At 33.5% G+C, this 26543-nt stretch overlaps 1 protein-coding gene across 2 annotated transcripts in view; it reads left to right on the plus strand.

Moving 5' to 3' along the window:
- The window catches only part of SGPP1 (sphingosine-1-phosphate phosphatase 1), a 37197-nt gene extending 16689 nt beyond the window's left edge, over positions 1 to 20508 (plus strand). Inside the window, exons 2-3 of one of the 2 annotated variants that reach the window (XM_017658104.3) lie at positions 6720 to 6809; positions 18077 to 20508. In XM_017658104.3, the coding sequence (XP_017513593.2) occupies positions 6720 to 6809; positions 18077 to 18628 (642 nt within the window). In that variant the 3' untranslated portion in view covers positions 18629 to 20508. The remainder of the gene's footprint in view (positions 1 to 6719; positions 6810 to 18076) is intronic. The other variant, XM_073242284.1, reaches the window with a different exon arrangement.
- The last annotated feature ends 6035 nt before the right edge of the window (positions 20509 to 26543 follow it).

A 26543-nucleotide genomic window follows, 5' to 3' on the forward strand; every position in this document is an offset into this window, starting at 1 on the left:
AGTACATTGTAGAAGATTTTTGCATTGGCATTCACAAGAGATATTGGTCTGTAGTTTTCTTGAGATGTCTTTGTCTGATTTTGGTATCAGGGTAATAATGGCCACAAAGAGTGAGTTAAGAAGTGTTCCCTCTGCTTGTTTTTTGGAAAGCTTAAGATTGATATTACATCATCTTTTAATGTTTGGGGAGTTCATCAGTGAAACCTTCTACACCTGGGTTTTTCTTTGGGTGTATTTACTGATTTAATGTCTTTCCTATAAGTCTATTGAAACTTTGTATTTCTGTTTGCATCAGTTTTGGTATAATTTGTGTGTTTCTAGCAGTTTGTCCATTTGATGTTGGCAAGGAATTGTTCATAGTTCTCTCTTACCTTTTTATTTCTGTAAGATCAGTAGTAATGTCTCTACTTTCACTTCTGATGTTATTTGCATCTCTTTTTTTTTTGTCAGCTAGGCTAAAGTTCCATCAATTCTGCTGATCTTTAAAAAGGAACTACTTTTGGTTTTGTTGATTCTGTTTTTCTATTTTCTATTTCACTTTTCTCCACTCTAATCATTATTTCCCTGCTACTGCTAGCTTTTCATTTAGTTGGCTCCTCTTTTTTTCAGTCCTTAAGGTGTACAATTGTGACTGATTTATTTCTTTTTAAGGTAGGCCACTACTGCCATACATTTCCCTCTGAGTGCTACTTTTACTGCATTATATGATTTTTTATATGTTGTTTTTGTCTCTAAGTATTTCATAATTTCCCTTGTGATTTCTTCTTTGGTCCACAGTTATTTAAGAGTAGCTTAATTTCTACATAGACTTAATCCTCATTATCATAGATTACATATTTGTAAATTTACTTACTAGAATATATTTATGACTCCAGAATCATCATATTCACAGACATGTGCAGCCTGCTGGGAAATTTGAGTCACCTTGCATACATGCTCCCAGATGAGGCTGAACAAGTCAATACTCTGCTTTCTTGTTTCAGTTATTATACTGTAAAGAATCCCTTTGCAGTCTATTTAGTACCATGTTTTTCATATTTTTTGCTTTTTGTTGGTAGTTTCACTGTTTAATATGGCCTTCAAACACAGTGCTGCAGTGATGGTCTAGTGTCTCTAAGGACAAGATGGCTGTGATGTGCTTTATAAAGAAAATATATGTGTGTTAGATAAGATTGACTCAGGCATCAGTTATAATTCTGTATAATTCTATAATACAATATATACATCAGAAAAAGGAAGAGGAAATTCACTAATCTGTGGTATAAGGCCACTCTGGAAAGTACTAAGGTAGTATGTGTAGTGTATAACGAATATGAAAAAGATGGAAAAGTGGTTAAACATGTAGATTCATGAGATGATGATCGATTTAAAAAAAAGAAAGCACAGTGGACAGCATTGTTGAAAAGCTGAACAACAAGGAAATGTAAAATCATGTTACAATCAGAGTAAAGAAAATGTTAAACTCTTCTGTTGTAGTTCTGGCTTGTTTGCATATTTCAAAAGATAACACAGCATGAAAACTGTTAAATTTGCAATAAACTTAAAGCAAGATCAACAGGCTATAGATTTTGTAAAATATCTGCTAAGTATTATATAGGAAAGTGTTATATATGTGGAAGAGCAGGTTTTCAATGCTGATGAGACTGGTGTATAAGACTATTTCTTCAGTTCTGTCAGTGTTTGTTACAATTATTTTGAGGCTCTGTTATTTGGAGCAAATATATTTATAATTGTATGTTCTTAGTTAATCTTTTATCTATATATAGACTTTTTGTCTTTGGTAACAGTTTTTGACTTAAAGTTTATTTTGTCTGATATTAGTGCAGCCACTTAGCTTTCTTTGGTTACAGTTTGCATGGCATATATTTTTCCATTTGTTCATTTTCAAACTGTATTTTGGGGTCTAAAGTGAATCTCTTAAGGTAATATATAGTTAGGTCATGTTTTTTTTATCCATTCTGCCAATCTCTGCCTTTTGACTGGGGAGTTTAAATCATTTCCATTTAAAGTAATTACTGATAGAAAATAACTTTTGCCATTTTGCTGTTCGTTTTCTGTGTGTCTTATACCTTTCTGTTTTTCATTACCTATATTACTGCTTTCTTTTGTGTTTTTTTTTTATAGTGTGCCATTTTGATTCCCTTCTTACTTCCTTTTGTGTATATTTTTTGTATATTTTCTTTATGGTTACCATGGGGGTTACAATTAGCTAGATATATTTTGAAGCTGTAACTGATACTGTTAACAGATTGGATGATAGATATTAATGAGGAAGTCAAGGATGGGCTTGAGGAATGGAACAATGGAGAAGTCATTTTTAGGAAGGAAGTAGCTACAGGAATAGCTGGTCAGATGAGGAGATAGAAGAGAAATCGGGAGTTCAGATTTGGTCATGTTACATTTGAGATACCTGTTAGTGAAGTAGAAATATCAAGTAGGTGGTTGGCTATAAAAGTCTGGGATTCAGGAGAGAGGTCCCAGCTAGAGCATAAATTTGAATCTGAACATATGGATTGTACATAAATCCCTGAGATGGATGAGATCATTAAAGGAGTGAGTATAGACTGGGAAATGAAGTGTCCTGAGAACTAAGCCCTGGGGTGCACTAATACTAAGGAGCTGTGAAGAAAAAGGAGAACTAGAAAAGATGACCGAAAGAAACTGGTCTGTATATATTTTATATATTTATAGAAATTTCTGTCATTTCTTGGGAGAAGATAATTCTGCATAAATCTGTTTTCCTTCCAGTTACATCTAAATGAAGATAGTGCTTCTAAATTTAAGTAGTCCTAATTTTAGAGACAGTTTAACATAAAATAAAAAGGTAGATATAATTTGGATATTCTTAAATACAAAATAAGCGGGCCGGGTAAATTGGTTATTATGCATAATCCTTGCTCTTCCGACATGATCCCACTTTAGAAGAATTCCTTTTTTTTTTACTGAAGTATCATTGACATACAATCTTATATTGGTGTTAAATATGCAACACAGTGGTTCAACAGTTATCCATATTATTAAATTCTCACCCTTAATGGTGCAGGTACTATCTGTCAACATAGAAAGATGTTACAGAATCATTGGCTATATTCTCCATGTACTACTATCCCCTGGCCATCTTATATTATGAATGAGAATTTTTGTGTTTATCCCTCTCACCTACCCCATCCACCCATTCCAACCCCTCCACAATGGTAACCACTAGTTATAGAAGTATTCTTTAGTTTATTTCCTTTAATCATTAAGATCTGTGGTCTTTTTTTTATCTACTTGAAGATTACCAATAAAATGCTTCTTTGCTTTGATACTTTGTTTCAGAATTATATTAAGTTGGGGGTAAACGTGAAAGTTATATGGTCAGAACTGGATCAGGTGCTCCCCGAAATACATTTCTTTCCACAGAAAAACCTAGGGAAAATATTTTTAAGGTAGAGACTAGTGGCTGAAAAAAAATCAACTGATCAATAAAAATGAAAATGGCTATTCTTTTCCCAAATAGTCTTCTTAACCCAGTGGGGTCTAAAGGTATTCTGGAAGGGGGGAAAGAAAAATAAAAAGGCTTCTTCAGCTTCTGCATCCAGCTTTATTGCATTCCTAACTCTCGCATTGAAGCACCTTGGAGATAGTAAACCTGAATAGATATAGACTGAGCTAAGTTAAATTCAGTTTCATTGTCCATACTCAAAAACTCTCCTCTTCTACTACCTTCAGTTCTAACTTCTGAGACTCTATAAGTGATGTTTTTCTTCAGTCTATTTTGTATAAGTAATTCCCACCAGTAACTTGTATGTTGTTACTTCCTTATGGGGTCTAAGTGAAAAAAGAGAAGAGGGATGCATAGGAGAGTTTCTGGGAGGTGGTGGTTTTTTATTCCTTGGTTCTCTTTGCTATTTCTTTTTTAATTGACAAAAAAATAAAAAAGACATATGAGTGCCTGCTGCAGGGACAAGTTGCCACTGTTACCTCTCACCTAGATTATACCAACAGCTTTCTAACTGGACTCTGTTTCCTCCTTTGTTCCCTTATAGCAACCATCATGACACTGCTGTGCTCAAAACCCTGCAGTGGCTCCCCATTTGATTCACACCAAGTCAGATTTCTTCAGTGGCCTCTCAGGCTCTGCTTGATCTGGTCCCCATTACTTCTCTCACCTCTCCTGCTTGCATTTTCTGCTCCAAGCCACACTAGACTCCTTGCCAGTCACATTATCTCATTAGAGACTTTGCCCTTCCTGATCCCCTTTCCTGGTATGTGTTTTTTCCTCAGACATCTGCCTGTGTAATTATCTCACTTCCATACAGTCTTGCCTCAAATCTCAGCTTCTCAATAAGCCTAACATATCTTTTATTTAATACTTTAACTTGCCCCACTCACACTCCCAAACTCCTGATCCTGTTTTACTGTTTTCATTATGATAGGCTTGGTTATGCTGTGGTATTGGTGTAACTCCCAATCTTAGCTTAAAAAACAAAGCTTATTTCTTGTTTGTGCTACATAGCCCTTTTGGGTTAGCAAACAGCTCCATTTCACTTAGAACCTCAGGGACCCATGCTGGTGGATGTTTGCCAGTCTTGTGAGGCATCTCAACATGTGGCTTTCAGGATCACATCTGTAGGGAAGAGAGAGTTCACAGAATGATTGAAAGTAGCATAAGCCACTTTTTTCTTAGCTCATTGGCCAAAACTAGTTATATAGTCTCAGTTCAACTGCAAATGAATCTAAAAACATAGAGCACAAGAAATATTTGGTGAACATTACTGTTTCAACACCTGTTCTCTCTTTATATTTCTCCAAAGTCCATAACATGTCTTATGTAATTGATAATTTAATATAACATAGAATTTATATTTGCATATCACATAATTTGTATATTTTATGTTTACTGTTTATGCCTTCCCCAAGGAAGAATGTAAGCTTATTCTCCTAAAAAACCATACTACTTACAATTTCTTGCACATAAGCCTTTGTTCATGGTTGCTCTCCTCTTTTTAATGCCCTCTATTTTTGTTTTGTACTCACTCCTTTTCTCTGAAGATTAAATTAATCATCTTTCAGGACAACTTGAATATTACTTAATCTGTGAGACTTTGTTAACATCCTTAAACTAAGTTCAATGCCCATCTCTTAGACTACCTCTGAGTTTTTAGTATGCTTATCACAGCCCTTACCTCATTATATCATTATATATCTGTCTGCTTCGTTAACCAGCTTCCTCATGCATATGGAAGAATGGCTGGAGAAATGGAGCCTGGAAAAGAAACTATGAGGATATGAATAAGGGCAGTATAGTAGGGTGGATAAGAGATGACAGAATCAAGAGATATTTAGAAAGTAAAATCAGCAAGACTTGGCTCTTGGTTGAATATGAGGGATAAGGAAGGAATCAAGAATAATTCATGTGTCTCATTTAGATTATTACATGGGACCATGATGTTTCCAAATGAAATAGTGAATATTAGAGGAGGAACAAGTTTTGGTGGCCAGATGAGGAGTTTGATTTGAGGTCTAGTGTTTAACTCCATAGGGACAGCAATATGGAGAATGTATAGGAGTTAGCTATTTGATTCTTAACCCAAGGAAACTGATAGGCTTTCAGCATGCTAAGTAGTAGTTAACAAACTGCCAAAAGCTACTAATGGCAGAATCCTTTTTTTTTTTTTTTACCAATGTTTAACAAACAAGAAGAGGAATATATGTTCTTGTGTGGGAAACAGAAAAATAATAGATAAAGGAGAACCACCAGGAGGGTGTGATACAGAAATCAGGGTATTTCAGCTTTCAAGACAGGGGTAGGTTATGTTTAATGCAGTAGAGAAGCCATATCAAAACAACTATGTACTGAATCTTTGCCATTCTTCTTGCAACCTTTCTTAACTCCACATTCTTTCAACCCTACTTCTTACTGAACCACCTTGAATTCTTATTGAATTGAACCACTGTGCCTTCAATTTCATTGAGATATTTGAAGTTATCAGGCATGAACTGCCTCAGATGTGCCCCCTCCTTCTTCCTTTACAAACTTGTCACCATGCCCATCCATCAGTTCCTCCTTCCCTCTATTATCAAGAGATTAAAAGTTAGTGCCATTGAAACCAGGAGTTGTCTACTTTCATGTTTTTTTCCCTTTTTATGGCTTTCTGCTCCCAGTATCCCACCAAAATTTTTTTCAGTAAGGTTACCATTTGAAATCTTAGTGGGGGAGCAGCAGTGGAAAACAAATCATAAAGTGTTGAATATTGAATATAAGAGGAGGAAATACTAAGAGAAATTGCAAATAGCAGTCACCAGTGGAAGTGAGAGGGAGATAAATGCCCAGTCTCTTCTCCAGGAAAGCAAGGACACTTACCTGGACCAGATTTAGGCACTATTCTGGAGATGCTTTCATTTTGGAGCCACCTCAAAAATATGTTTCTGCCTGTTTTTCTTTTTCTGTAGCATGCCAGTAATTAAGTCTTTACTACAGAATAAAAAATGAGCCAGTTTCCTCAGTGAAGAGTATAAAAGCATCAAGTTTAATTCATTTGTTCATTCATGAAAAAGTATTTCTTGAATGTCTGCTATGTGCCATGCTTAGGATTAGGTGCTAGGAATACAATGGGGAATAAAAACACAAAGTTCTTGTTTTTGTGGAGTTTGTAGCATACTGGCTTGTTTTTTATTTGCTTATTTATATTTAACCTGCATTATTTAACTAATTTTACTTTTTTTCCCCCCTTTAGTATCCTCTTATATATGGACTGATTCTTGTTCCCTGCTGGTGTTCTCTAGTTTGCCTAAGTAGAATTTACATGGGAATGCACTCCATTCTGGTAAGGAAAACATTATGTTTATAGTGCTTTGTTTTTTTCTGAAATTGACAGACAATTTTATAATTTATAATCATTTTCAAACTTATAGGAAGCCTAAATGAGAAAATAGAGCAATTGTAAATATTTGTTTTGCAAAAACATCAACATGATGTTCTGTGAAGTTTTAATGTAGTAATAATGTATCATAGAAACAGTTCCTAGCAATCATAATAACCAAGTATTAGATTCAGAATAACATCTCTCCCTCCTTTCAGTCTCAGTTTTATTTTCCTTCTCATTCTCTTCTATGCCTCTCCTACCACTGAATCAAAACAAACAATGTGAATACAGAAACCAGGAAGAGCTCTATATATTAGTGAAGTCCCAGTTACAAGAAATTAAATGAATTTAAACTATCCTGGTTTTACATATTAAACTCTAGTTTTCTTCTCTTTCTTAACAGTATTTTAGGACCTACATCAGATATTTCACTTTGAGAATATAATTCAATTTCAAAACCATTTGTAATTCAGTTTCAAAACCAACAGCACAGGTATCCTGGATTCTTTTCAGCTATACCTACTCACTTCCTTTCCTCACTGTTCCCTTTGCATTCCTTTAGTTTTGGTTGGCATAATCTCAACCAGATTACTGCAAGAGCTTCTTAATTAGTAGCCTTACTTCCAGCTTGACACCAATCCATACAGTGTTTAGTCTCCTGCTGAAGTTTACTTTCCAGTTCACAAATACAATGCCATACTGAATGACTTCTGTTCCCTCAAATGCAAAGGGTGTTTATTACCTCCATACTTTAGGAATGCTGTAACCTATGCTTGGAATGGCCTTTACCCTTTCTTTGTCTAGCTAATTATCCTATCTATTTATTCTTCAAGAATCACAAAAATGTTATCTCCTAAAAGCCTTATTACTTTCCCAATCTTGGTTACTCAAGACTGGTTCGGTTACTTTTCCCAGAGCATCTTGAGCATAATTCTGGCATAGCACTTATGCTAAACTGCAATTGTTTTTTTTTTCCTTATATATCACTCCCACTAGACAATAAGCAACATAAGTAAAATAACTATATGGTTTCTCTATCCCTGGCATTTAGTGGTGCCTCTTCGGAAGCTCTATGAATGTATTGTGTGTTATCTTATAGATAAAGGATCAGAAAAAAGGTGGAGAAATATGAACTAATTCATGGAATCCAAAATTTACAACGAATTATATTGAATTTTTCTTGTCCTTAATGCTTTTAGAATTTTCTACTCACAAAAATATTTCATTAGCTTGTTTCATAGCTATAGAAATACTGGGTTTCTATTTCTTACTGCTTGTCTCCAGTAGCTGCCCCTTCAGTAAATATCCAAAAGTCCCACATATAATTTTAATAAGCAAATAATTTGACTTTTATAATTATTTATATTAATATAAAGTTTTGAATTTTCACATAATTCTTTCTGATCTTAATAATATAAAAACATTAAAATAGTTTTGAAATACTTAGTCTTTTTTATAGTTAATATTTTAATATTTTTATATCAAATTTAACATCACAGAAAATGTTATACATTTCTGTGCTTGCTAGTTATTTCCTTCCCAAGTCAGCAATACTGCTCCTAAGAAACTGCCAAGTGGTTATGCATCTTTGATAAAAAATGGATCCCTGATATTCTTGAAGGAAAACTATTAGATTACATTATCTCTAGGTTCATTATCATAAAAAGAGGACTAAGAATCTGAAGAGGACTGAATATATAATCGCAAAAGTATTTTTAAAAAAAGGTATGTTTTAGTGGTTTGGTCAAATATTCAGGCTGTGTTGAGTTCATTTTGTTATACACTGGATATGTCTATTTTCCTGAATCAGCTGAAGTAAAAACAATATTGATATATTATTTTGTAAACCATGAGTCTGATAACCCTGGTCCTTTATTCAAAAGCCATCTTATCCTATACAATATTTTATTAGTTCTATTCAGACTAGCTACTGAATTTTATTATGTGTAGTATTCAAGTATTTGTTCTTCTTTTAAAAGTGAAATCAGGGATAATTTGTAAGCATTGTAAATTATAGTTCAATGTTTAACCGTAACTGTTGTTAATAATATATTGCTTATCATTTTGTAATTGATAAATGAAATTATACCCATTAATGAACTCCCCTTTGTTAACATTATGGATCTGATATATTCCTGCAATTTTTGCATTTTCTGCATTTTAATGTTCCAGCAATGATTTGCATTTGAGCTATTTTCTTAATTATAATTAGTTTTTCCACTGTTTATTGTGAAATTAGTATGGAACTATAGGCAGAGTGTGCCCTAGAAGTTGCTAATATGTGCTTACATACCATATTATCTAAGTGGGTATTTTCATTAACATTAAAAAGAGAGTGTGAATAATGTGTTCTAATAATTTGTAATGAACATTTAGTATTTGCTATATGCTTTGTTGTTATTGTTACAACACAGAGCAACAGCTTAGTTTTTTAACATCCACATTTCTTTCCTAGATTGTTACTTTTCTTAATCCCCAGAAAAGTAGATGAGTTACTACATCCATTTTTTTAACTTCAAACCTTTCAAAAGTTAATTTCTTAAAACACAAGCCATTTTTAAGTTACTAGATTGAATACTTGTCAAGTTACTGTTTTGTTTCTACATTAGAAAATTAACAATATATTGTAATTACACTGATCAAAAATTGTATTAAAAGTTTAAATGGCTGTATGTGGAAAGTCTTTTTAGAAAGGTATTATGAAATTATAAAATAGTATGTACCTCTCAAACCCATTTTTATAAAAACTAAAAATCAAACCAACAAAAAAAACAACCAAAAAACCCCCACCAAAACCCCAAAACATGTTGTAAGAAAGATCTGGAACAGCAAACACCAAAAGTTTTAATAGTGATTATTCCTGGATAACTATTTGTTAGTGTTTATCAGTGTTTTATCATTTTTCTTTACTGAGCATGTATTAAATTGAATTTTAATTGAAGATAAAAACTTCAAATCTATCCCTAGTAATACCTTTAAAATCAAAGGTAATGCATTCCCATAGTACATTTTGTTGTTAGAAACTCTGTTGGCATCTAAGAGGCATATTGAAATCAGAAGCAGGACACCTGAAATATACTATGATTAAAAAGCAACAATAGGCATCCTGAATTCTAGTCTCAGCAAACTAGCCTCCCTGTTCTACTGCCTGATCAGGAGAAATGAAAGGGAGTTAATTCCACATTTAATACATAATGAGTCTTTACCGAATTTATGGTATTGATATTTTCTACCATAAATTTGATAATCTTGAATATTCCATTAAATTGTGTAATTATCTATCAACTTTCAGGGCATATAAAGTTATTTAAAATTAATAACTATCTAAAATTATTTGCTATGTTTTTGGAAAATTTGCTTTGAGATCTTTATGTTACCTCTTAACTTTTCTTTATTGTATACTTTGTACTGTAATGCTTAATACCATTTAGTTATACATTTTAATGTTACATATTAAATTGATAGCACAATGATAGCTGCCGTATTTTGTTCTAATTCAGTTCTTCTTTCCTGTTCTAGTTCTGTTGCATGGAATTTCAATCTCCTTACAATTCATGCTAATATCATAAATAGTTAATAACTCATTTAGAAAGGAAGGCAGATTTGAAGAGTCTTGTAGCAATCTAAGTTTAAATTTCTTGGAGTTATACAAAAAAAGTAGAGGACAAGAAATATTGGATGTTTTATGTCATACTGAAGTATACTTGAGTATTCTAAAATATACTGAAATGATATATTTTAAAGAATTCTTAAAGTGATCAAATATAAACAAAGTCTTAAAAAGTCATTTAATTGATTATTTTTTAAGGATACTATAAAAAACATAGAAATGAAAATGTATATAACATGAAAGGATTGTAATTTAAAAAAATAGCTGAGTTCAGAGCTAGTAACTCTTCTTTTAACCTTAGAGTAAATATATTATGTGTGGTTTTATATAAATAACTAACCAGTGGTCATTTATTTAAACATAACTTGGTCCACATTCTATGTGAGAATTACAAGGCTCAGAATATTTCCATATTAGTATGTAACTTAAAATTTTGAATCAGTCATGAAATTTAAATAAGAAATAAGGCAACAGCTTCTATCTTGGTAGCCAAAATCCTGTGGTTATTCCCTGAGACTTGTGTCTTCAGATTCAAGGTAGGGAAGAAAGGGTAAGATAACCAAGGGAACATAACTTCATAAAGTGAAACTGACAGTTGGGGGTCTGAAATATGAATAATAGAGGTTTGACAGTCACGTAATTTGCAATCTCTAATATCCAAAGTTTGGGGCACTTGTGGAATCTTTTGAGTAACTGTAGTAAAATTCAATTAACCATAATTCTTTGGTAACTTAGGTATGTATCAATGAGTTTTCATGGAACCCCTTGTTAAAAAAAAATGTTGAAAATTTAGTTTCTCTTCACTTTCCAATATTTAATTTCTAGTGCTGAGACTATTCATTTTTTTTCAACAAATGTATTGACCAGCTTCAATCTATGAGCTTAAATAAGTAGCTTTCTGACCTTACTCCAGTTTTTTCTTAATTTAAAAACTGGCTAGGTAAGATAACTATAAATTTTGATCAAATTTGGGCACTTTTGAAAAGAAAGCACTTTTAATATTTATTATGGGGAAAACAGAGTAAAATTAGATTGTCCCAGGCAAGCCATATCAAAGGTAGTTCTAAGAATTAAATGTGGCAACAAATGTAAAATATTAGAACAGTGTTTTCAGTACAGAAAGTACTATTATATCCTGATATCTTTGGTCTAAAAGCAAGAAATTCTGTTTAATCTATTTCTCTTACAAAGTTCTTGTCAGGCAAGATTATATAGTCAATGTGATGAGTCTAAGGAATTATTTTGATTGTCTTAATTTAACCAAATTTTACTGCCTGCTAATGTGTCAGTTACTGGGGTATATATGTATAAATAAGATAAAATCTTTGCCTTTGAGAAATCACAGTCTAAGTATATAATATATAAATATGTAATGCAGTAATTCTCAACTGGGGCTGCACAATAGATTCACTGGGGAACTTCTAAAAAAAATACTGATGGCCCATTCCCACTTAAGTTCAATTAAGTCAATCTGTGAGGACTGGCCAGGCATCAGTTATTGTAAAATTCCCAAAGTGATTTTAATGGGCACCAAAGGTTGTGGACCTTTGGTTTTCTGGGAGAAATAGATAAGCTAAAAAATGGAAAACAACATGGTAACTGTTGTAGCAGGTTTTAGAAGATGCTATGGGAAGAAAGAGGAAGAAGTTCCCTATTATGGGGTAGGAAAAGAAAGTTTGTGGAGAAGATAGATGCCTGAGCAGTATCTCAAAGGATGTGTAATAGTTTGCCTAAAATATGGATTGGAAAGGTAATTCCAAGATAAGCAGAAGTAGAATCTATAAATTCATTATGGGATCTGACATTGGAGCTTAATAATAGGCAGAAGCCTGATATGAAATACTTTGAATGTCCTAAGAAGTTTAAATACACAAGTGATTTATTGCCTTAGTTCATATTTCCATAAACATTTTGTTAACTGATTGTAGCTTTCTTTGACCTATTATAAAAGGAGTCATTTATATAAAGTGAACACAATTAAAAATTTAAATAACCTTACTTCATATTGTAGAATAGGACAATACCAGTGAAAGCTTGTTTTATATAGAAATAAAATTTTTTAATGTTTCTCTATTATCTATAGTATGGTAAGTTGTTGAAAAACAGAGTGAAGATATTCATTTACAATTTAATTTAGTAGATTTTGTTAAAATAGATAAATTCCTGGAAAGGATTCATTTATTCATTCATCTATTCAGCAGATATTTGAGTATCTCCAATATGCTAAATTACCTGGGAAGGTAGTGGTGAAAGAACATAATCTATTTCCTCGAAAAGTTTTAGTTGGATATTCAGTTCTTAGTCTCTTTAGTAGTTGTCTATGTATTCTGCAGCTATTTTATACTCCTTAGTATTCTGATTTAGAGTTGAATTCATCATTTGGAAAAATGGTTTCAAGCATTGTACTGTTTACCAACAATGACAAAGATTTAATTGAACTGTTGGACAGTGAGGACAATGGCAGGAATCTGGGTGTATTGAAGTCTTAAATGCACAAGGCAAACTTAAAAATTTTTTGAATAACATTATTTTATCATGGTGCAGCAGGGAAGGCTTTCTTAAGAAATAATGATAAGTATGACTACACTAAAATTTAGAACTTCTGTTCATCAACAAATGTCATAAAGAAAATGAAAAGTCAAACCACAAACTCCAATAGAAGTTTATAGCACATATTATTGATAAAAGAGTTTACTGATAAAGGTATAATTGATAAAGGATTTATATGAAGACTAAAGAGGCCATGTAAAGCACCAAGAAAAAGAAAGTCAAATCCGAAAGAACACTTGGTCAAAAGTTACAGAAATCTACATTGCATAGAAAATGAACAGCCCGTACATAAACTTGTGAAAAGGTAATGAATAATCAGGTAAATGCAAATTAAACCAATCATGAAATGCCAACAACTGATGGGGTATAAATTTCTATAAACATTTTGCAAATTTTCTTTTATCTTATAAAATTGACATGCACATATCTTATAATTCTGTCATCCCATTCCTAGGCATATATATTGGAGAAACTCTTGCAGACCCATACCAAGGAATATTCAAAGAGAGCATAGTAGCTTTGTTTATAATACTCCTGGTTTGCTTATAGATACCAACTAAGAAAGTATTCAATTTCAACCATAATGAATGAACTAATCCAAAACCTAAAAACAAGCTAAATGACCATTAGTGGGAAGGTGGAAAAATAATTATATAATCCACCACATCAACAAAAAGGACAAAAATCACACGATCATCTCAATAGATGCCGAAAAAGCATTTGACAAAATTCAACATCCATTCATGGTAAACACTCTCAACAAAATGGGTATAGAGGGTAAGTACCACAACCTAGATAAGGCCATATATGACAAACCCACAGCCAGCATCATATTTGCCAGCAAAAAGCTGAAAGCTTTTCCTCTTAAGATTGGGAACAAGAAAAGGATGTCCACTCTCCCCACTTTTATTCAGCATAGTACTGGAGGTCCTAGCCACAGCAATCAGACAACACACAAAAAATAAAAGGCATCCAGATTGGTAAGGAAGAAGTTAAACTGTCACTGCAGATGACATGATATTGTACATAGAAAACCCTAAAGATTACACCAGAAACCAATTAGAACTAAAAACTGAATTCAGCAAAGTTGCAGGATACAAAATTAATACACAGAAATCTGTGGCATTCCTATATACTAACAATGAATTAGCAGAAATAAACAGGAAAACACCACCATTTACAATTTCATCAAAAAGAATAAAATACCTAGGAATAAACCTAATCAAGGAGATGAATATCTATACCCTGAAAACTCAAGACATTCATGAGAGAAATTAAAGAAGACACCAATAAATGGAAATATATCCCATGCTCATGGATAGGAAGAATTAATATTGTCAAAATGGCCATCCTGCCCAAAGCATTTCTACAGATTCAGTGTAAACCCTATCAAAATACCAACACCATTCTTCAACCAACTAAAATAAATAGTTCTAAAATTCATATGGAACCAGAAAAGACCCTGAATAGCCAAAGCAATCCTGAGAGAGAAAAACAAAGCTGGGGGAATTACACTCCCTGACTTCAAACTGTACTACAAAACCATAGTAATCAAAACAATTTTGTACTGGCACAAGAACAGACCTGTAGATTAATGGAACAAAACAGAGAGCCCAGATACAAACCCACACATTTATGACCAATTAATGTATGATAAAGGAGCCATGGATATACAATGGGGAAATGACAGCCTCTTCAACAACTGGTGTTGGCAAAACTGGACAGCTACATGTAAGAGAATGAAACTGGATTATTGTCTAACCCCATACACAAAAGTAAACTCAAAATGGATCAAAGACCTGAATGTAAGTCATGAAATCATAAAACTCTTAGAAGAAAACAGGCAAAAATCTCTTGAATATAAACGTGAGCAACTTTTTCATGAACACATCTCCTCAGGCAAGGGAAACAAAAGCAAAAGTGAACCAGTGGGACTACATCAAACTACAAAGCTTCTCTTCAGCAAAGGATACCTGCAGAACAAAAAGGTATCCTACAGTATGGGAGAATATATTCGTAAGTGACTTATCCGATAAGGGGTTAACATCCAAAATATATAAAAAACTCACATGCCTCAAAATCCAAAAAATAAATAATCTGATGAAAAAAATGGACAGAGGATCTGAACAGACACTTCTCCAAAGAAGGAATTCTGATGGCCAAGAGGCAGATGAAAAGATGCTCCACATCACTGATCATCAGGGAAATGCAAATTTAAAGCCACAGTGAAATATCATCTCACACCAGTTAGGCTGGCCAACATCCAAAAGAAGGAACAACAAAAGTTGGCAAGGATGCAGAGAAAGGGGAACCCTCCTACACTGTTGGTGGGAATGTAAATTAGTTCAACCTTTGGGGAAAGCAGTATGGAGGTTCCTCAAAAACACTAAAAATAGAAATACCACTTGACCCAGGAATTCCACTCCTAAGAATTTACCCTAAGAAAACAAGATCCTAGATGCAAAAAGACATATGCACCTTTCTGTTTATTGCTGCACTATTTATAATAGCCAAGATATGGAAGCAACCTAAGTATCCAACAGTAGATGAATGGATAAAGACGAGGTGGTACATATACACAATGAAATATGATTCAGCCATAAAAGAAAAAGAAATTCTACCATTTGCAACAACATGAATGGAGCTAGAGGGTATTATTATGCTCAGTGAAATAAGCCAGGCAGAGGAAGACAAGTAACAAATGATTTCACTCATTTGTGGAGTATAACAACAAAGCAAAATTGAAGGAACAAAAAAGCAGCAGACTCAACAGACTCCAAGCAGGGACTAGTGGTTACCAAAGGGAAGGGGGTGGAGAGGGTGGGTGGGGAAGGAGGAAGAAGGGGATTAAAGGGCACTATAGTTCACACTCACAATATAGGTAGGTCCCCGGGAAGGCAGTACAGCACGGAGAAGATAAGTAATGACTCTACAGAATCTTATTACACTGATGGTGAGTGCAATGGTGGGATGAAAGTTGAAACTGCAATGTTGTTCATGTGAAACCTTTATAAGATTGTGTATCAGTGATGCTTTAATTAAAATAAATTATTTAATCACAGCAAAATATTACGTAGTTGTGCAAGTGAAAGACCTACAACTACATGTAATGAATAAACCTTAAAGATAATGTTAAATGTAAAAAGCAAATCAAAGGATACTGTATACTATATAACATTTTTATAAAGCTCAGAAAGAAGCAAAACTAGGTAACACTTTGTTTGGAGATATGTGACAAACAGCTTTTAAAAACAGGTATTTATTCAGCCAAAGCTTGATTTTACAATTGTCTCTGGTGAAGATGTAGAGTAATAGAGTAAGAGAGCACATCAGTAGATTGAAAGTACTGGTATTACACTTCTTTTTTGGGGCAATGAATTCATAGCTATTAATTTTATAATTTCATATACACTTTACATATCTTTTTCTATGTACTAAGTATTACATAATAAAAATTGTAAGACAGAAAAACATTAAAGTAGGCTGTTGCTAAACTGTATTGAATACTGTTGAGAAATGACCATTGTTTTTGGCAGCATAAAGACCACTAGTATCAATGAAGAGTGGTTTTAGTGCACTGATGAGTTTAGAAAAAAAAGGAAGTGTGGAAGTGGAGGCAGTGAATATAAGTAACTCTTCTGATAAAATATTCATATAAAGAGTAGATCCCTGGGTTTTGTTTTAAGTTGGAAGTTCTGTAACATTTTTGTTCATGAATTATTCATAAAAGAAAGTTATTTTAATAATAGTTTTATTTCCTGCAGTAAACTATCCTTTACCATCTACCCAATTGTTTGTGCTTATAATTAGGAGTCATCTTGATCCTTTTCTCTTTTGCTTCACTCTCACTTTCAAACCATCACCATGTTGAAGTTGTCAACTTTTAAAAATATTTTACTGAATCCATCTATGTACTCTTCATGTAGATTTGGACCATATCTAGAGTGAACCACTGCAGTACTTTCCACTAGTACTCTCCCATCTTCTGCACTTTTCCTCCATAATCCATTCTCTGCACAGCAGATAAGTGTTCTTTTACAAATATCAATCGGATTGTGTTAAACTCCTACTTCGGAATCTTTCAAAGGCTCCCTCTCACTTTTGACATAAAATCTAAACTCCTTACCTAGCCTCCAAGAGCCCTACATGATTTGAACTCTCCCTATCTCTTTGACCCCATGCCACATCCCTCTTTTGCATACTATACTATCTGAGCCATCCTGAATTTCTCTCAGTGATTTGAACTCACTCACTAGTTTCTTCACTGCCTCAAGGCCTTAGCACTTGGTATTCCTTCCACCTGGAGCACTTTTCCTTCAACCTAAAGATAGGGCTGACTCCTGTTTGGAATCAGGTCTGTGCTCAAGTGCTACCTTCTCAGACAGGTTTCTGTAATCACTCTACTAGGGTCTTTTATTATAGTATCGCATTGTTCTGCTTTATTTTCCTCATAACACTTATAACTGTCTGAAATTGTAGTTTTTATCTACTATTTTACTTACATGGTTATTGTCAGTCATCCCCACTAAAATGTAAGCTCTGTGACAGCAGGAATCTCATTATTTTTAAACCAGTGTATCCTCAGCCCCTAAAATAGTACCAGGCAAATGTTGGTATTCATTATTTGTTCAGTGAATGAAGAATTGGAAAAGGGAACTATCCAAGCTTTATAGGCTCTTTAGTCATGGAAATAATTATATATTTAAATATGTATGAAAATGAAAATAGTTTCTTTGAAAAATAAGTATACTCTTTTACTCAGAAATGAAAACTTCATCATAATTTAAACATAGTTTGTTGTCCAGTATTTGAATATAAATTTTAGTATATATTAGTTAATTAATAAAGGACAAAACTATGAAAACATAATCCTTTTATTATTATCAATAAATTCTGTTATACTATGCAGGTTTTAGTACCTTTTCTATGGTCATTTAGTAAAGTTTACTTTGTGAATGTGACATATTAAAAAAAATTATATTTACTAACATTTGAAATGTGAAATTTATTTTTTTAAATGCCAAAAAATAGTATTACACTAAACAATTCTACTTTTCTCTTTTCCCAGGATATTATTGCTGGATTCCTATATACCATTTTAATCTTAGCTATCTTCTATCCATTTGTGGACCTGATTGACAACTTCAATCAAACTCACAAATATGCACCATTAATCATCATCGGGCTTCATTTAGCCTTAGGGATCTTTTCTTTCACACTCGACACCTGGAGTACATCCCGGGGAGACACAGCTGAGATTCTAGGAAGTGGTGCTGGAATTGCATGTGGATCTCATGTTATCTATAATGTGGGTCTAATATTAGATCCTTCTCTGGATATATTACCTTTAGCTATGCCCCCCATTACCATGACTCTGTTTGGAAAAGCCATATTGCGGATCCTTATAGGGATGGCATTTGTACTAATAGTCAGAGATATGATGAAAAAGATCACCATTCCTTTAGCTTGTAAAATCTTCAGTATACCGTGTGATGATGTTCGAAGAGCAAGACAGCACATGGAAGTTGAACTTCCTTATCGGTATATTACCTATGGAATGGTTGGTTTCTCTATCACATTTTTGATTCCTTACATATTTTTCTTTATTGGTATCTCTTGATGGAGAAATACTGTTTATGATAAGAAAGGAGGGTATCAGTTACTGATAATCTAAAAATATATTCTAGGTAAAAGCCAAATCAGAGTTGGGCTTTTGCAGGAATTTAACTTGGTTATTTAAGTAAATTCCTAAGAGTCAGTGCATTTTGTCATTGCACATCCAAATATTGTTTTAGGTGAGCTGAGCTATTTCAACAGTGAGAAAATGATAAGTATCCATTTAGAATGTTCTTGTAATATTTGGAGGGTTTTGTGCTGTTATGGATTCCAGTTGTATATAATATATATTAAGTACATAACATGCGATTATGTATCTAATATATGTTATATATAATATGCCTAAGTTTAAAAAACTATAAAATCAATAATAATATGCAAACATTGTACCTGTGTACTTGGACTTAATACAGGTATGTTGTTATTAACAAATATATTTAACATATATCTACTATGGGAGCCATTTCCTAATAGAATTGCAGAATTACTAGCCAGAAGTCACATGCTAACACATTGGTTTACTGCCTCTTGTTTACACTGCCAGCACCTTTCATGTTACCCATGATGTTGAACATGGGAGGCATTTTTAATGGACCAAATTTGCAGAAAAATTAGTTTTGTGATTCTTTTTTTTTCACCCAGTTCTGAAAACTGTGTTGAATGTATTTTATTTGCAATAGTTCTGGATATCAGCTTAATAATTCAGGTACTGAATTTTATTGCTTGCTAAGTGTGCCTTTCTGTTGCTGAATTAATAAATGCTATGTATACTGTGATATAAAAATAAGATGATAACTTTATCTTAAGTTATATATAATCAGGCTAACGTTTAAAAAATGCTAACATTTAAAAAGCTGACAGGGCTAGAAGTAAACCATCCTCAATTCTTTAGCCTTTGTTTAGAAAGAAATGTGGAATGGGCTAAACTTTCTCACTAATTTATTGGGAAGCTAAATGGAGATTATTTCCATTTTTGTAGCTTTTTTTCTGTGTATTATAAGTTATAAGAATAAGATATATTTTTTGTACATTGTCTTGATGGTTTATATTGCAGGTAGATATTTCCAGTGAATGGAAATGTAAAAGTTGAAATTTATAGATGGGACAATGCACATGCTTCATATGTAAACAAACCATTTTTCTAAATTATTTGGAAAGGATTGGACTGAGCAATGTTACTTTTAGTACCATTTATTATTAGCTACTTAAGGTAAATTATAAAATGTAGCAGTATCAGTATTTTAGATCCTATTATCTTTTTCAACTTTATTATTTTCACATAGTGGAAAATTTGGGTATAGTATTAAACTCTTCTTTATTCTGTCTGTGCCTTTATATTTTGAAGTGTAGTTGTAATTAAGTTAACATTAAGTTTACTTGTGGTAAGTTTTTTCATAAAAAAGAATTAACTTTCCATATAAATGAACATCAGGAGAAGAATTACTGACTTTAGTGCAATATCTGATTATTCAGAAATATCACTTAAGGTGTTTCTATTTGGGGCAGCATAACTATTTGAGCTCATATTTTTATAATTCTGATTGAGAATTTAGGGACATGGTAATTTTTACCAATATTGAATCTGATAATTTTAAGTAAAGCAACTAAATTTGAGACCCTTCCCTATTGGTTAAAAGGAAACCAAGGCACTTAGGAATTTATCGGTACGTTGGAAAATGTGCAAAGAACTTTTGTTTCAAATTGTGCTTAATAGAACTTTAAGGACTATTTCCCATTATTTAGGTTTATGCTATTTTACTAATTTTGTATCTAGCTTAAAAGGCATTTGAAAAGATTCCATTTCTTTGTCTTATTATTATTTTTTGTCCTATGATAGTTCCATGCTAAATGTATTTTAAAATAAAAGCCAAATTCAGGATTAAAGGGTGTGTTTTTTGTGTATGCTTTCTATGCATTTGTGTCTGTATTATCTGGTAGAGAGTAACCAAATACATCTAGGATTTTCATTCTAAGCAGGCTTTTCCTCTGAAGCATTTTATTCAAAAACAGAACACTGTTTTCACTAACAGAAGACATTGAAGAAATTCTTTAACGTTCAAACTGACTTTGAGCTCCATTTATAATCATTCTGATATTGCAATTTCAGTGAAAAGTTTCATAATATTTTTTTAAGAAACTATGCAAAAACATGTTTCAGTAACATCTGTGGCTAATAGTGTTACAGGTAGTTGACTTGACTGCTAATCCATTAATTCAGGAACTCTAGGAGCAGGTACTTTTTCAAGCAGAATATGCATACGGACATTGCATTTTGTAATTTTAAAATGACATGATATGTGAATTACAAAAACTAAGTCTGCCAGAAACTCCTAAGACCTAATATAAAGCAATGCTACTTATAGTAGGTTCACATTATTTTAATTTTATTTGCTAGCTTTCTTAATAAATAATGTCTATTAAATGTCTTTCAAAGACAACATAAAAGTCAATTCAGTGATGTGAATATAATGTAAAGGCAAATTTTCATAAACCATTTGATAAAGATGAGCCCTAAAATGTTTTTTAGTTTATAATCACACAAAGATATATTGCCTAACAATTTTATTCTTGTTAACATGTTTTGATTTAAAAATCTGTTTAATCTGGACATCAATAAGGACCCGTTTCTAAAATGCAACTTTATAGTTGAATGAGTTTTTCTGAAGGGAGTTTTTGTTGTTTGCTAAGGATATATTTTGAGAAAGGGAAGAGGCAATAGTTTGAGAAGAGTAATTGGACATAGTGGATGTTACTATACTGGATATTTTGTCAAATTTTGGTCATTGTTCTTCCAATTCCTTCTGTAGTATACATAAATTAAAAAGAAAACTTTTACACTTGAAATGTAATTGGAGTTACATAAGCTTATAAATAGCACAATAAAAAGTAGTTTTAACATGTTAATTGTAAAGGACATTTTAGAAAGCTCTCAAGTTTTAAACCCACTAGACCACTACAAATCTTTATAAACAAAGCATGCCTTCTTGTGAGACACTTAGGAGGGAAAATTAAAAAAATAAGCATTTTAAAAAAATAAAAATGTTTACAGAAGTAAACACTTCTTAACCATAACTAGCTGATATTTCCTATTTATCCTTCTTTTTTTCCTTTCGTCATCTTTAGTCTTGGTGAATTTTCCATGGATGTCTAAAAAGCCTGGCCCCTACCTAGTACAGCAAACAACATGATAAGACAGAGTATCTAATGTTTGTTTTTTAAGGGTTTTCTCTCCATTTTCTGAAAACCAAATGAACTTTAAAATTGCTTTATGACCTATACTAACAAATTGTTATCATGATGTCTACAACATCACTAGGTTTATTTTCAACCTTAAATGTCATATAGCCCATTACCTCAGGTTTTAAAAGTTCATACACCTACCCACTATTATCTTGCAATATTTGTTTTTGTTTGATTTAATACATACATGTAAAGTTTCCTTTGTTACATAACATTTTCTTATGAGATGTAAAATGGATTCTCTTTTTTTAAAAAATTACTACAAGTGTATTACTTTAGATTCGAGGCTTAGATCTTGTCCTAAATTAGGGGTACTTTTAACTAACAACCATGTAGTGCATACCAACAATCTATATCTTATTTAAGTATTATTACTTTTAAAATGTTCTGTCTTCATTTCTATGATTGTAAGCTCCATGGTATAAGAGCTTGTGCCTCTATTTTCTTCTAGGTCCTTGGGTACAACAGACATTCAATTAATATATGTTGAATGACTATTCAATCCTGAGACAGGCTTCAGTATGTGCGTTTTTCTGACAGAAAACGTTTTTCATCAGATTCTCAAAAAAGCAATGATGTTAAAGTTAAAAATTACATAATAGTCTACCTTTTACTTATTGTTTTAGCTGTTTTAAAAGTTGAAGTTATAAATAAATGCTTCCAGTTTATCTGGTAGGAATTTTGTCACCGTGTAAACATTTAAAGGATGATAATTTAGATTCTTTAAATGTTTTGCATGTAATTACTGGAATACCATTCTAACTGTTGTATAGAATGTGATTTGTATCCAAATTAATTTTAAGATTTTTTTTAGAATTAAAATCAAATCTTAAAAAATACTCTGCATATATAAGGATGTTAGTTTCTAGTAATAAGCTATGTAAATGTGTCTGATAATATTACTTTGTACAGCAGATCTTCGGTCATTCACATAACCAACTACTTCACAATCTGTGATTTTTATGATTCAAGTAATATTTATAATTAAAATGTAAAGGTAATATATCCAGCGCTTAACTAGCTACTTAAACAAGACTTTTTAAAAAGCTCCACTGGATTCCAAAGGTCTCCAGGTCCAGATTTAGGAGACCCAGCTGGAGTTGCTACCAATAAAATAGCTTCTAATTCCCTTAATATATAAAGTATCCCTTTATCCCCTTTATCTGGGTTGATTTAAGGGATAATATTCACCAAACTCATTTTAATGGGTAATGTCACTTTTGCTCATTTCTGATTGAAATCCTGTGATAACAATTTTGAAATAGTAATTGTTAAAAAAAAGTTATACTCCCTCAATATTTTCTACTCAACAAAATGTTTCAAATGGCTTTACAAAATAAACATTTTAAAAATATTTATTTCTTTTGGCAGTATATTCCCAGAATATTATTTAAATTATTCATGGACACAAGGTGTAACTAACTTATAATTTATAAACATTATTAATTATAAATCTGAATATGGCATTTACATCTGAAATATTTTTCTACCTTTCCTAAAAAAGAGCCTGCATTTTCTACTATATTATATATGTTAAGTGTAATTACTGAATTATAAAATATTTTAGGTATTTTGGTTCTTAGAGCTCATACATTGCAACTTCTTACCAAATTCATCAGTCTTGTCAGTAACATTAGTAGATAATCATGTACAACCAATACTTCCTCAGTCAGGCAGACTATATATAACTTTATGATGCATTGTTGAACAGTTCTAAATGAAATAAAATTTTGATGAGTTAAGAGCAATGTAGTGGGGGCAGAATACACATTGTAGGTAGAAGAAATAGGATGAAGCAAAGCACACAAATGGGAATGTGTTAGACATACTTGGCAAACAAATAGATTGCAGTTTGTCTGGAGCATCAAGGTACATGGAAGAGAGAGGTAGGATATAAAGCTGAAAAGTTCATTGAATAATTAAAAAACAATGGATATAGTGAAGTGTTGCCTTTCTTTACCAGTGGAAGAGCTGCACTATTTATTGCTCACTCAGCTCATGGATGAAATGACACCCAACTTGAAGGGAATCAAAACTACTGTTTGATACTGAAGTATTTTTTTCAAAATATTTGTGATAAAGGAAGACCTAAGTGTTTTGGTTTAAGTCTTGTTTACTTATTAAAAGGAGAACTAAGGAATTTCATACATTAATCCTGGATTTTATATGAAGAAGCCCAACACCTTAAATTTTTGTGACATGACCTCATGGCTGCTATAGCTGCAGTTATTCAGAGTAGGCCCCACTGAGTTAGGAGAACTTTGAATGTGAAGTTATATTTCCAACTTCCAAACTCTCACCAGAGGGTTGTAAAACAAACTAACAACATATCCAGAAACCCACTAATACACCATGAAGATCCTGAGGCTCAGGAAGAGTCTACAGACCAGCCACATGGGGCTTTTATGTGTCCTACAGTGAAACTACCTTTTAGAGGCTCACTCATGTTTGATAGCCTTAGGAATATTAAATGTATTTTCAACTTAGCTTTTTCAATTTAAATGGATTTATTGGGATGTAACCCCCATTATAAATTGAGGAAGATCAGTAGGTGAAAGGAAATTCAAACACCACAATGTCATGAAGGTCTTATGTTATCTGGCCCCTACTTTCTTTGACTTAAACTCCATTCCAGTCACAATGGCCTATTTCTCCAACTCAACATCACAGCCTTTGCCACTGCCCTCTCCCTTACCTGGAACACTCTTCCCTACTTCTTCATATGAATAGCTTCCCCTCATCATTCAAATCTCAGCTTAAATAGCATTTTTTCAATGAAGGTTTCCCTGGTCATCTTAGCTAATGGAGCCCCCATCTCCTATATGCTTTTGTCATATTATCCTGTTGTATTTTGTTTATAGCACTGAAATTATCTTATCTGTTTGCTTGTTATATTTTTTCCCCACTAGCACGGGAAGGGACCATAATCTAGCATGTTCTCTGCTTTGTTCCCAGAACCTAGAATTTGTAGGGACTCAATAAATGTTTGTTCTATGAATGACAGAATGGATCTGCCTATTATTTAAAATATTATATAACAATATAATAATTTAATTATGTAATAAAATATAATTTAAAAGAGAACAAACATTTATTACTGCTGCATGGTATAATTACATAAATCTACCACAGTTTACTTAACCATTACTCTTACTTAACCATATGGACTTTCATACCGTTGCTGGTTTTTTGCTAGAACAGGGTTACTCCAAACGGTTACGTCTTTTTTTTAAATTGCACGTGACTGCATACAGGCAGGGAGCCAACAAGAGGTGAATAAGTAAGACTATATATATCCTGTCCTCTTACCTGACATAATTTCTATTTCTTTATCCCACAAAGATTTAAAGAGAACTCATATAAAGTTAATTTTAAATATAAAACAAGTTTTTTTTTAATAGCTTTGACCTAAAAACAAAGTTGTTGCTTTATCACAAATGTATTCTCTGCCACAGTTTACTGTTAAATTTAAAAATTCTCTTATATCTCAGAAATCACCATGGGATTATAAGATAGAGTAAGACCCTTAAATTTATCTCTGCAAGTAATTTTAAGTTTCATCTTCCATCATCTCATCATCTTCTTTACCCCTGTTTTCTCCCTGCCTATACATCTTTGAAGGGCCCCCACCCGTAAGATGGCGAACTTCCGGCTTCTCTTCCGGGTCCTCGGTTCCCTACGGCACCACCTGAAGCCCAATCACCTCTTGCCCCCCTCCCAATTGCAGTACCTAGCCAATAGCCACCAGCCCTGTAGAAGTAACACCACAATCACCCCATGCCCCTTCCTATATAACCCAGCACCTTTCCCTAATAAAGCAGAATTCTCTGGTGAATTGCTGCTGTGTGTCGCTCCTTTCCTTTCATTGGTGCCGAAACCCGGGAGATGGGACACCCCAACTGAGCCCTGTCTCCCCGCCCCCACCCCCCACAACACCAGCAGCAGCTTGCCCTTGTCCTCTTTTTCCAGCGCTGGCTCATCACACGCACCACTCCTCTCTGGCCTTTGGGTAAGTTTTCCCCCGGCGTGGGCCACTCTTCCCCGAGCTATTGCAGTGCCATTGACCATGATCGTCCGGCAAGGCCCTGACGCTCGGGGACGAGGAGGGAACTCTCCCCACCTCAGGCCTTCACGGCTGCAGCAGACCCTCAGGCCCCTCCTCTGACAGTCATAAACACACTCACCGCTCCTTCCATTAGTGCCGAAACTTTTTAAGCAAAATTTCCCTGGGGTGGGCCACTCTCCCCCGAGCTATCGCAGTGCCATTGACCATGATCGTCTGGCAAGGCCCTGACGCTCAGGGACAAGGAGGGAACTCTCCCTACCTCAGGCCTTCACAGCTGTGGCGGACCCTCAGGCCCCTCCTCCAACAGCCATAAACGAGGTGACTCCTTTGCGGATGAGAACGCCCCCTCTTCCCCTCCCCTTCCTTCCGTTCCATCCACCAAAAATTCCTAGTACTAGGTACCTCGTGACTCCGGCACTCTGCCTTCTTAGAGAAGTCTGGGTGACAACCCACACTTCCTAAGAAATTCTGACTTGTATACGAGTTTCTGCAGACCACCAAGGATCATTGGGGACGCCCTTTGTCTCCTTGTGGTCTGCTCCCAGTCCCAGGATCTCCTTTCGTCTTCCCCTGTTCGTCTCCTTCTCTATCCTTAAGCCATGGGAGCCTCCTC

The sequence above is a fragment of the Manis javanica genome, chromosome 8, assembly GCF_040802235.1.
Source record: "Manis javanica isolate MJ-LG chromosome 8, MJ_LKY, whole genome shotgun sequence".
In the NCBI taxonomy this organism is placed as follows: domain Eukaryota; kingdom Metazoa; phylum Chordata; class Mammalia; order Pholidota; family Manidae; genus Manis; species Manis javanica.